General features: G+C 60.6%; 1 protein-coding gene across 2 annotated transcripts in view; it reads left to right on the top strand.

Annotated features, from left to right (window-relative positions):
- SIN3B (SIN3 transcription regulator family member B) overlaps positions 1-11,247 on the top strand; it is a 44,553-nt gene extending 33,306 nt beyond the window's left edge. For both annotated transcript variants that reach the window (XM_020880428.2, XM_070462308.1), the window contains 9 exons: positions 501-739; positions 1,386-1,569; positions 3,807-4,413; positions 4,535-4,704; positions 6,656-6,829; positions 7,014-7,106; positions 8,194-8,288; positions 8,495-8,699; positions 9,366-11,247. In XM_020880428.2, coding sequence (XP_020736087.2) covers positions 501-739; positions 1,386-1,569; positions 3,807-4,413; positions 4,535-4,704; positions 6,656-6,829; positions 7,014-7,106; positions 8,194-8,288; positions 8,495-8,699; positions 9,366-9,596 — 1,998 coding nt within the window. In that variant the 3' untranslated portion in view covers positions 9,597-11,247. The remainder of the gene's footprint in view (positions 1-500; positions 740-1,385; positions 1,570-3,806; positions 4,414-4,534; positions 4,705-6,655; positions 6,830-7,013; positions 7,107-8,193; positions 8,289-8,494; positions 8,700-9,365) is intronic.
- Positions 11,248-12,014: the final 767 nt, after the last annotated feature.

The raw sequence follows: 12,014 nt of genomic DNA, 5'->3' as shown, positions 1-12,014 counted from the left end.
CCCCTGTGGAGGCCCATGTCCCCAGCACCCGCCGAGACACCAGACCATCCCCCCAGTAGCCTCTCTCTCACTGTTCGCGTAGAGCGCCTCCCAGACCGCAGCAGCCGCCAGCCAGGCCTCTGCTGGTTCACTCCTAAATGGAAGCAGTCACGTGGCCTGTGACTTGGGGGTTGGCTCCCCCGCCCCCAGCACATATTTTGGGGAGTCACCTGCAGGCTGTGTATACTCTGCATCCCTTCCTCACTGATGAGGGTAATGTGCGTTCAATGCCTGTGAAGAGGGCCAGGCCAGGACCCGTCCCCCTCCTCAGAGGGGTCCACCAGTGGGGAGGTCCAGGTAGCACAGAGGCCCAGATCTGTAACCAGTCATGCTCGCTCCAGTCCCCTGGCCTGCATCCATCACCCCTTCCCAGCCCTGTCCAAGCATCCCTTCTACTGGCCCAGGCTCATCCCTGGGGGATGAGCTGACCCGCTGACCTCTTTCTGCCTTCCTGTCCATAGTTAGACGTTGTCCTGGAGACCAACCTGGCCACGATCCGGGTGTTGGAGAGCGTCCAGAAGAAGCTGTCCCGCATGGCGCCGGAAGACCAGGAGAAGTTCCGGCTGGACGACTGTCTGGGGGGCACGTCAGAAGTGATCCAGCGCCGTGCCATCCACCGCATTTACGGCGACAAGGCCCCAGAGATTATCGAGAGCCTGAAGAAGAACCCTGTCACCGCCGTCCCCGTTGTCCTAAAAAGGTGCCCTCACGCTTCTCACCACACTGCCCAGGGGCTCATTACTGCTGTTTGTCACAGGTGTAATCGTGAGGGGGGCCCTGGGGACTCAGGCTGGTTGATTGTGTTCTGGTCTTCCTTTCTCGCCCTGTTAAATCCCCAAGAGGCAAGTACAGCTGCTAGTGATTTTTCATGTCCGTCTCAAACATTCCACTCTGCACATGATCATATCCAGTCATCATCTTAAAGCAGAAACAGCACCGTCCTGTGTCATGGCTTGCCCTTTATTTAATCATGTATGTTGGGACCCTCCCTGTGCTGTGAACAGTTACTGGTTAAGTGGCTGCCCTGGGTGCTGGGGCCTGGTGCTGGGGCGCAGATGTGAGTGAGCCCGACACAGTCCCGCCTAGCAGGGAGCCCCGTGGCTGAGCCCGCAGCTGCAGAGAGTGCGGGCCGGGACAGCGAGGAGCTTCAGGACAGTGATGTTTGAGTAACCATTAGACCGGCTGTAGCGAGGTCCCCGCAGCCGTTCCCACCGCCTCCTTCATCCGGCACAGAGCCCAGCCCCCGTGCCTGGAGCGGGCCGTCCCGGGCATGGACGGGCCAGCGGGCCTGCGGTGGAGGACAGGTGTGCTGGGCCGTCCCCGTGCTGAGCCCGCTCGCCCCACAGGCTGAAGGCCAAGGAGGAGGAGTGGCGGGAGGCCCAGCAGGGCTTCAACAAGATCTGGCGGGAGCAGTACGAGAAGGCCTACCTCAAGTCCCTGGACCACCAGGCCGTGAACTTCAAGCAGAACGACACCAAGGCCCTCCGCTCCAAGAGCCTGCTCAACGAAATCGAGAGCGTCTATGACGAGGTGAGGCCCCTCAGCCGGGGCCCGGCTCTCCAGGCCTGTCTCCCGGGTAGGAGGGCTGTTCCCGCCCGCCTCGGGCTGACCCGGGAAGGCGCCCTGCTGTCAGCAGAGGGTGGGCTCCTCAGCTCCCCGCGCCCTCACTGGACCTTCCTTCAGGTGACTGGGGCCGGCAGCTTTCCTTTGCTGCTGCTCGCCGTGGGCCACGAGGAGCGTCCCATCTAACCCTTACTTGCAGGCCTTACTGTATAGTACTGTTACTGTCCCAGTTTTAGCAGTGGGGAAACAGGCGCAGGAGCTGGCCCCTGGCCGGGCCCGGCTGCAGCAGACGAGGGCGCCACGTGCCGCCAGCACAGTGCCGTCTTAGTGCACTGCCCGGCTTTGGTGAGGTCCGGCTTACGGGGCCGAGTGAGGCCAGCCAGGCCCTGGGCTCAAGGAGCTGGGCTTTGAACAGTGCCTGCGGGGAGAGTTCCTAGCGGGAGCCTGAGGCAGGAATCCTGGTGGGGGGCGGCCCGCTGGGCGTTGGCTGTCGGGGAAGGAGGGGCCGCTGCCCAGTGCCGGAGCCCAAGTCAGGGAGCAGAGTCCCTAACCGAGTGCCCCCTGGCCAGGCCACTTCCCCTCCTCTCCCGCACATGGTCGGGAGCAGCGAGCAGCAGGGGTCTCACCTCCAGGCTCTCGAGGCCCCGCTGGGAGGCTCATCCTGCCTGGAGCTCGTGTTCCTCCACACGGCCGTGGAGACCACCGAGGGTGCTGGCCGAGACCACCTTCCCTCCTGCCTCCCTGCCACGCTCGGCGCCCACCACCCAGCCCCAGGGTCCACCCTGTGACCTGGCCTCTGCACTTCAGGCTGCAGATCCTTGAGGCCTGAGACTCCACCCTCCCCCCCAGAATGGGTGGCACAGCCCCTCCCGCCCCGCTGCCAAAAGCAAAGTCCCGCAGGGCCTTCCCTGGGGTCTGAGGGAGAGGGACCGGGCCTGGTGAGCACTACGTGTGCGGTTCCTTCGTGCTTGGGGCAGTAAGACCCTTCTCCTGTCACGTGGCTCGCAGAGGCCAGTCTGCGTTATGAGCTCCAGAACTTGGCCAGAAGGTTTTGAAGGGCATTTATGACACACACTAGGTGGGGCCTTGGAAGCAGCAGGATGAAGGTCACACTGAAGAGCCGGGAGCAGGGCTGAGTTGCGGCACCCGTGCCCCACCTCTGCCTGCCGGGACCCGCTCAGACTCCGCCCTCCCCGCCAGTGAGGAGGGAGGGAGGTCTCGGTGCTGCAGGTTTTACAATCGATATGCGAGCACATGAGCTTCCTGTCCCAGAAGGTGAAGTCCCTGGCCAGGGGGCAGCCTAAGAGGCCCTGCCCCTCTTTCCCTTCGGGCCCTCGTTCCAAGGGCATCTGGGTAACCCCGCAGGGCCACTGTTGAGAGCGCGATGGAGGGCCAGGCCTGCCCTCAGGGCACCCCGCTCACAGGGACAGCGTCCATGCTCGCTTCTTCCCAGAACCTGGTGTGCCTGCCTCTGTTGTCTCATGCAGGGGACCAGCATCACCAGGAGAGGGTACGATGTGGGGCAGCTTGTGCACCGCTGCATAGTACTGAGATTGTGTTCAGATTTGCTAGAAGGAGAGTTGTTGACTGGATAAAGATAGCAGGGAAGGATGAGCCCAAGGATGAGGTTTTCTGGGGAGAAAGAGCCAAGGCGCGTGTGAAGGTCTCGTGCACACACAGGACAAGCTGAGCACCCCCACACCATCAGAGGAGTGTGGGGTGGTGTGCCAGGGCCAGGGTCCTCTCCTGAGTCGTGTGCGAAGGCCTGGGGCGGAGGAAGTGGGGCAGCTGGGGCTGATGGCGCTCCTGTGTGCCTCTAGACTCGGTGTGGGGGGTTGTAGAGTGGGCTGGTAGACGGGAACGAGCAGGTAGGTGGCCTGTGCTGGCGCCAGGTAATAGGAGCTCTGTGGAGGGCTCGTGGCAGGTGGGGAATGGACAGCGGCGGGAGACGTGAGGGTGGTGTCAGCCAGGCGGGCAAGGCTGGGGGGGCAGGACCTGGAGTGGGAGCAGTCGCAGGTCTTCCAGGGCCTGGCTGAGTGTGAATGAATGATGGCGGCAGAGGCCCGTGCTGCGCTGAGGCTGCCCTCATCCTGCCGGTCTCGGCACTGTTGGAGGCCTTGGTGGTGGGAGTGTGGCCTTCGTTTGGCCCCTGACTGGGGGTCTCCACGCGGGTCTCCTGTCCAATGGCCGCTCTGTCTTCCCAGCACCAGGAGCAGCACTCGGAGGGCCGCAGCGCCCCCTCCAGCGAGCCGCACCTCATCTTCGTGTACGAGGACAGGCAGATCCTGGAGGACGCGGCCGCCCTCATCAGCTACTATGTGAAGCGGCAGCCAGCCATCCAGAAGGAGGACCAGGGCACCATCCACCAGCTGGTGCACCAGTTCGTGCCCAGCCTCTTCTTCTCCCAGCAGCTGGACCTGGGTGCATCTGAGGACTCTGCCGATGAGGGCCGGGCCACCCCCCCGGGGCAGGCTGCAGACCCTGGCGGCGACCGGAAGAAGCCGGCGCCCGGGCCTCAGAGCAGCCCCCCAGAGGAGAAGGGGGCCGCAGGCGAGGCGCCGGCCCCAGAGCCGCAGCCGCCGCAGCACAAGCCCCTGGACGACGTCTACAGCCTCTTCTTTGCCAACAACAACTGGTATTTCTTCCTGCGCCTCCATCAGACGCTGTGCTCCAGGCTGTTGAAAATCTACCGCCAGGCGCAGAAGCAGCTTCTGGAGTACCGCACGGAGAAGGAGCGGGAGAAGCTGCTGTGCGAGGGCCGCCGTGAGAAGGGCAACGACCCTGCCATGGAGCTGCGGCTGAAGCAGCCGAGTGAGCCCCAGGGCCCGCCCGCTGGGCGCCGGGAGGGGCGGCGGCTGCCCTGAGGAAGCCTGGGCCGGGAGGTGGGCAGCGTGTGTGAGCCAGACCCGCAGTGACCGGGTGCCGCCCGCAGGTGAAGTGGAGCTGGAGGAGTACTACCCGGCCTTCCTGGACATGGTGCGGAGCCTGCTGGAGGGCAGCATCGACCCCACGCAGTACGAGGACACGCTGCGCGAGATGTTCACCATCCACGCCTACGTGGGCTTCACCATGGACAAGCTGGTGCAGAGCATCGCCCGGCAGGTGAGCGGGCGGGCCGCCCCGCCGGGCCCTTTCCTTCACTCCTGTGCTGTGGTCGGCCCCATGGTCGGCAACTTTTCTTCATTCTCAGTTAAGGTGGAATTCGTGTAATGTAAAATCCACCATTCTTAACTGAATCTTTCAGTGGAACTTAGTACATTTATAATGTGCAGTTATCTGCCTAGCTCTAGAACATTCCCGTTATGCCCCGAGGAAACCCCGTCACCACTGGCAGTCACTCCCCATCCTTCCTCTCCCAGCCCTTTTCTGTCTCTCTGCACGTGCCTGTTTGCACATTTCATATACACGGACTCATGCAACATCGTGGCCTCTGGTGTCTAGCTTCTTTCACTCAGCATTGTGTTTTCAAGGTTCATCCACATTGTAGCATGTGGCAGTACTTTTTTTTGCATATTTATTAATTTGGCTATATCGGGTCTTAGTTGTGGTACACAGGCTCTTCACTGAGTCTCCTGGACTCTCTAGTTGTGGAGCCTGGGCTGAGCTGCTCTGAGGCATGTATGATCTTAGTTCCCCGGCAAGGGATCAAACCCCCGTCCCCTGCATTGCAAGGCAGATTGTTAACCACTGGACCACCAGGGAAGTCCCAAAACGGTACTGTTTTTTATGCCCAAATGGCATTTCATTGTGTGGAGTGACTGCATTCTGTTGGATGCTTCCACTCATCCATTGATGGACGCTTGGGTTGCGTCAACCTCTTGGCAGTGATGGCCAGTGCTGCTGTGGACACGCGTGTGTGCGAGGAGATGTCAGCACTCCTGTTGACAAACCTCTCGTGAGGGGAGTTTAGCAACTTGTAAAGAGCCTTAGCTCACTTCTGAGGGGACTGGCCGTGATGTGCCTCAGCATCGCCCACAGCTGAACATCAGCACGAGGAAATTGGTCACATGATAAACAGCAGAGCCCCAGGCGAGTCCAGTGTGGTTCTGGACCATGGGTCCTGCTTGGTGAACACTCAGGTTATTTAACTTGACTTTGGTTTCCTGGTTGTCAAGTGAGGCTGTTCATTGTAAAGTGGGAGAGAAAGGAAAGAATCATGTCATTCCTCTGCCACTCAGATGCAGTCAGTAGAAACAGTTTTAACTCGTTATTGACAGGGGGGTTTTTGCAGAAACTAACACCTGTGGCTGGCAATTTGCTGTGTAAGCGATACTGAAACTTTTCCAGTCAGTAGCATTTGAGCAAACGAAAGATGTATTAATACGTCTCCGGCCTGTGTGGGCCGCAACTCACTGCACAGAGACAACTCTGCTCCGTCTGACCCTGCATCCTCAGCTGTTTCCAGTACTTGTCTCATCATAAACTCAAGGTTTTAAGTATGTTTATAGGTGTTAAAGAAGTTAATTACGCTTGTAACTGAACATTGTTGCTGTTTAGTCGCTAAGTCGTGTCCGACTCTTTGTGATCCCGTGGACTGTAGCCCACCAGGCTCCTCTGTCCATGGGATTTCCCAGACAGGAACACTGGAGTAGGCTGCCATTTCCTTCTCCAGGGGATCTTGCCAACCCAGGGATCAAAGCTGCGTCTCCTGCATTGGCAGGCGGCTTCTTTAGCACTGAGCCACCAGGGAAGCCCTGTAACTGAATGTTGGGGAAGGATGATCTTTTGCCATCACAGTGATTTTCAGTGATTACCACGCCCCTTTGGGCACGTTTTGTCTGTACATTTCTCATACCCGGGCAGAGTTTGCTGGTCTGCTTTGGTCTGGTCTGCTTTGACTTAGTTTGCTTCAGTCTGGGCTGGTTTGTGTGGTCTGGGCTTGTTTGGTCTGGTGCGCACCCAGCATGGAGGCCACCCTGCACAGCCTGTTGGATGCTGACCTTCGCCCCCTACCACGTGGACTTGGCCACGACCCCTCTGAGCGAGGTGGGGGCTTTGGCTCCCCGCTCCTGGGGGGCTCACGCCCAGCACCAACCAGCCCTTGTGCCTGCAGCTGCACCACCTCGTGAGCGACGACGTCTGTCTGAAGGTGGTGGAGCTCTACCTGAACGAGAAGAAGCGGGGCGCCGCTGGCGGGAACCTGTCCTCCCGCTGCGTCCGTGCCGCCCGGGAGACCAGCTACCAGTGGAAGGCCGAGCGGTGCATGGCCGACGAGAACTGCTTCAAGGTGAGCGGTCAGCCGAGGGAGGGGGGGCACCCACCCCAGGTGAGGCGGGCACCCAGCAGTGGTCCCTCAAGAAAGGATGAGGCCTGGAGGCTGGGGAGCGGGGGGCATTGATGACCTTGTGCCCTCATCCTGTGCCAGCCTGGGCTGTTCTCGCAGCTTCAGACTGTCCCCTGCCCTCCCCCAGGTGATGTTCCTCCAGCGCAAAGGGCAAGTGATCATGACCATCGAGCTCCTGGACACCGAGGAAGCCCAGACGGAGGACCCCGTGGAGGTCCAGGTGGGGACCGCAGCCCTGCACTCCGAGCCGCACGCGCCTCGGGGACCAGGGGCAGCCACGGGCAGCATCCGCCATGTGGCTCCTGCCGGCCACACACAGGCCACAGAACATCCACCAGTGTGCCTCTGTGCTGGCTGAACACTGGCCTCTGGTGTTCCCTCAGAGACCAGGGTTATGTCCCAGGGCAGGTGGCCACATGGGAGCCAGTCTGGCCTCTACCAAAACCCTGGCTCCTCCCACCTCCTGCTGGTGCCAGGCCATCTCCGTGGTACCGTGGCTAGCCCAGTCACTCAGACCCCGTGGTATGTGACTGCTGCACGCCTGGTGCCTGAAGTTCAGAGCTCTGGGTGTCCCACGTCACAGGAGAAAACTCTCCTGGCCCACACTGACATGCACCTTCCCCTTGGTGACCTTGAGCCAGGAAACAGGGCCTGGAAGCCTCCAGCTGCCTTCACAGAGCGGGGGACGCCGCCCACCACAGCCACCAAGGCGCCCCTCACAGCGTCCTTTAGAGGACACACTTTCCATAACACGTGAGGGCGGGGGCCTGCACACTCTGTCTCTTCCAGAAGTTTCCAACAAATGTGCGTTCGTTAAGCTTGAGTCTGGAAGAGCCTCCTGCTTTAACAGGGTGGTGAGCAGATGAAGGGTCCCTTGGACGCTGCAGGCCGTGCCCATCCTGGACCTGGTGGCCCCTGTGAGCCCTGCCATGTACTCACCCCCAACTCCTCCCTGTCTCTCCCACTTCCTTCCTGCTGCTTGTGTCCCGATGTCCCTTCCCGTCCACCCATCCCCCGGACCCCACTCTCTCTCTGTCGGGGGCCTCCCATTCCCCATGTGAACTTACCACGTGGCAGATACAGTGAAGCAGTAACACAGCAGGGACTTACCCACTTTTAAGCTTGAGGCTCCGTAAGCCATCTGAGTTGCGGCCTGGGTGTACGTGTCCCACCCAGCTGAGCCCTGGACGCTGCCATCTGCTGGTCTCAAGCACGCATCCGGGTCCGCCTGGAGCTCCGGGAGGGATGCAGATGAAGGCCCCAGGAGCTGCTGATGCCATGGGCCGTCTCTCCCTCTGTCCCCCCAGCACCTGGCTCGGTACGTGGAGCAATATGTGGGAGCGGAGGGTGCCTCCAGCTCGCCCACCGAGGGCTTCCTCCTGAAGCCCGTGTTCCTGCAGAGGTGAGAGGGCCCAGGGCCCCGGGGAGCCTCTCCCATTGTCACCAGCGCCCGGCGGGCCTGGGTGTGAGTTCACACGGGATCCAAGGGGTCGGGCGGTGGTTGCCGTTGCCTCTGTTTGCATTTCTCCAACCCTGGGAGGTCAGGCGTCCTCCCAGTGTCTGGGCTGTGGGGACCTCCTAGCCTATGGATCTGCCTCTCGCCCCCAGGAACCTCAAGAAGTTCCGCCGGTGGCAGTGTGAGCAGGTGCGCGCGCTCCGTGGCGAGGCCAAGAGTTCCTGGAGGCGGCTGGTCGGGGTGGAGAGCGCCTGCAACGTGGACTGCCGCTTCAAGCTCAGCACCCACAAGATGCTGTTCATCGTGAACTCCGAGGACTACATGTACCGCCGAGGGACGCTGTGCCGGGCCAAGCAGGTGTCCTTCCCTGCCCGAGCCTTGGGAGCCTGGGGTCCAGCTCACAGCTGTTCGGGGGTGTCTGGGCCCCTGAGGTCCAGCCCATGGCCTTTGGGGTGCCTGGGCCCCCAAGATGCACTCCATGGCACTCTGGGGTATGTGGGCCCCTGAGATCTGATTCACAGCCTTCTGGGGTGTGTGGGCCCTGGGATCCAGCCGCAGCCTTCTGGGGTGTGTGGGCCCTGAGATCTGATCCACGGCCTTCTGGGGTGTGTGGGCCCTGGGATCTGATCCGTGGCCTTCTGGGGTGTGTGGGCCCTGAGATCTGATCCACGGCCTTCTGGGGTATGTGGGCCCCTGAAATCTGATCCACGGCCTTCTGGGGTATGTGGGCCCTTGAGATCTGATCCACGGCCTTCTGGGGTGTGTGGGCCCCTGAAATCTGATCCACGGCCTTCTGGGGTATGTGGGCCCTTGAGATCTGATCCACGGCCTTCTGGGGTGTGTGGGCCCTGGGATCTGATCCGTGGCCTTCTGGGGTATGTGGACTCTGAGATCTGATCCACGGCCTTCTGGGGGGTGTGGGCCCTGGGAGCCAGCCACGGCTCTGGGGGGGGGGGTTGGCCCTGGGAGCCAGCCGCGGCTCTGGGGCGCCGGGCCGTGCTCACCGCTCCCCACCCCCTGCAGGTGCAGCCCCTGGTCCTTCTGCGCCACCACCAGCACTTTGAGGAGTGGCATAGCCGCTGGCTGGAGGACAACGTGACAGTGGAGGCAGCCAGTCTGGTGCAGGACTGGCTGATGGGTGAGGAGGACGAGGACATGGTGCCCTGCAAGACGCTCTGTGAGACGGTGCATGTGCACGGCCTGCCCGTGAACCGCTACCGCGTGCAGTACAGCCGCCGCCCCGCCTCCCCCTGATGCCCCCGCGCAGGTACCTCCACGGCGCACTGCATGGTGCGCGCGCTTCCTCGGCCTGCGTGTCCCTCGGGCGTCTTCATCAACAACATGAGGGGTGCAGAGCGTCCCCCAGCCTTGCTGCTATGGGCTGAGCTCCAGAGGAGGGCGGGCGGCAGCGGCTCTCGGCCCCACGCTTCATCCCTCTTGGCTTCCCCACTCCCCTTTGGGCCCATCCTGTGCCAAACCTGACACCCCTCGCACTTAAACTATGGGGGTTTGGTCCCCACGGGCACGGGGAGGATGAGTGCACTGGCCCAGGCACAAGTAAGCACGCTCACACGTCTGTGGGGCCGCTCCTGCCACGCGTGCCAAACCCCCAGGCCTGGGGCCGCAGGCCTCTCCTGCACATGGTGAGAGTCGGCGAAGAGCCGCGCCAGGCCTCACGTTGGGAGGAAGCAGCCTTTGAGAACCCCTGGGCTCCTGAGGAATCAGGCCTAGGTGGACTTGCTTGAAAAGCATGTCCTTCCCGAGGGGCTCTGAGAGCTGCCAGAAACATTCCCCAAGCTGGACACCTACATCTGATGGTTTGGGCATTGGCTTGACCCAGCCAGCGGGTCCTCCACCACTTTGAAAATGAGACAAGCCCGCTCAGCCCAACTCTTGGGGTCCCACTTGGATGTCCAGATGTGGAGTTGGGTAGGCGGCACCAGGACTGCCCAGAAGACCCTGCTGTGGGAAAAAGAGGCCCAAACCCTGTGTTGATCCAATAGCTGGACTCTGTGCCCTAAGGGGAGGGGCCCCCTCCTGACGCATCCGCTGAGCTCGAGTGCCCCCTCCCTGGGAGGGCCCCGGGGTGCAATTGTGTACCTAAGATGGACATTCTAGAAGTATATATATGCACACACCTATTTATTCCTCTGTGCTCATAGTGTTGTAACTTCTACAATGGCCAAATGCCACAGCTTCTCTGGGGGTGACTGCCCTCCTTGTGGAATTCCACATACCCACCCCAGCGCCTCCATTCCTGCGGCCACCACCCCGGAGTGGGCACGGGTGTGAGGGGCGGAGGGCTTTCTGTGCCAAGAATGCCAAGTAGTTCGGGCCAGGGAACAGCCCTTTGAACCATGAGACGCTCTGGCCAGGCCCCTGGCCCCATCAGACACAGGTGGGCTCCCCCGACACGCGAGCCCGGTGGCACCGCTGAGCAGCCGCCGCCTCTAGCCGCAGCGCTCGCCTTCCTGCAGCTGAGCTGTGCCAGACCCAAGGTTCCAGAAATTCTAGAAGTTACCTGGGGAACTCTAGGTTTGCGAAGCCTTAGACTCCAGGCCAACCTGCCCCGCCCGGGTGTCTCCTCGCCCATGTTTTCTCAAGTGTAATTCACGCACTTTGTACGCATCCTTGTTTTATAAGAAGGACACCCACCAGAATTTCTGACCCAGACCCTCCCGGCAGCCGTCCTCCTCAGGAGCCTGCAGCCCCCCACCTGTGGCTGCGCCCAGGCCTGGGGTGCAGGCCAGACCCCACCGAGCCCCCACCCTGCATGCTTCTAGGGAGCATCTCTTCCGTTTCTGAAGAAATTTCTGTTCTGGGGCTTGTACTTCCTTTGCAGCTGTTTTGAATGTAGTTTTCCTTTTCTATTTATTTGCACATTAAAGTTAAATACTGACCTAAAGCTGTGAGGTTCAGTCAGTCATTTCCTATGAGCAAATCTTGGGGTGACCTCTTGCTGCCAGGGGAGCTGACTTGACCACAGGGCGTGCACCTGGGAATCCTAACACCCAGAAGGGCTTGGTAACCCACTCTAGTATTCTTGCCTGAGAAATCCCATGGATGGAGGGGAGCCTGGTGGGCCACAGTCCATGGGGTCACAGAGAATCAGACACGATTGAAACTACTTGGCGCACGTGCATGCATACTTTGGCCGCCTGATGCAAAGAGCCGACTCGTTGGAAAAGACCCTGATGCTGGGAAAGATTGAGGGCAGGAGAAGGGGTCCACAGAGGATGAGATGGTTGGATGACGTCATCAACTCAACATGAGTTTGAGCAAACTCCGGGAGATAATGAAGGACAGGGAAGCCTGGCGACCTGCAGTCCATGGGATCACAGAGAGTCAAACATGACTGAGTGACTGAACAACATAGAGTATTTGTCCTTTCATGACTGGCTTACTTCACTCAGCACAGTGTCTCTGAAGTCCATCCATGTTGTAGCCTGTGTCAGAATTTCCTTCCTTTTACAGCTACTATTATGCCTATTTTTAAGCATAAAAATTTAAGTTTTTATGAAAAGTGATGCACAGTACAGAAAGTTCCAGCTGCACGAAAAAGCACACAGGGAAAAGTAGGCACCCAAGTCTCTCTCTCTGAAGGCAGCTGCCCCCCCAGCACCCCCCAGGAGGTGCCTCCATGTGGCTCATCTCCCTGGGACAGCCACCCTG

The sequence above is a fragment of the Odocoileus virginianus genome, chromosome 3 (genome assembly GCF_023699985.2).
Source record: "Odocoileus virginianus isolate 20LAN1187 ecotype Illinois chromosome 3, Ovbor_1.2, whole genome shotgun sequence".
In the NCBI taxonomy this organism is placed as follows: domain Eukaryota; kingdom Metazoa; phylum Chordata; class Mammalia; order Artiodactyla; family Cervidae; genus Odocoileus; species Odocoileus virginianus.
This window is presented reverse-complemented; position numbering and strand designations above follow the sequence as displayed.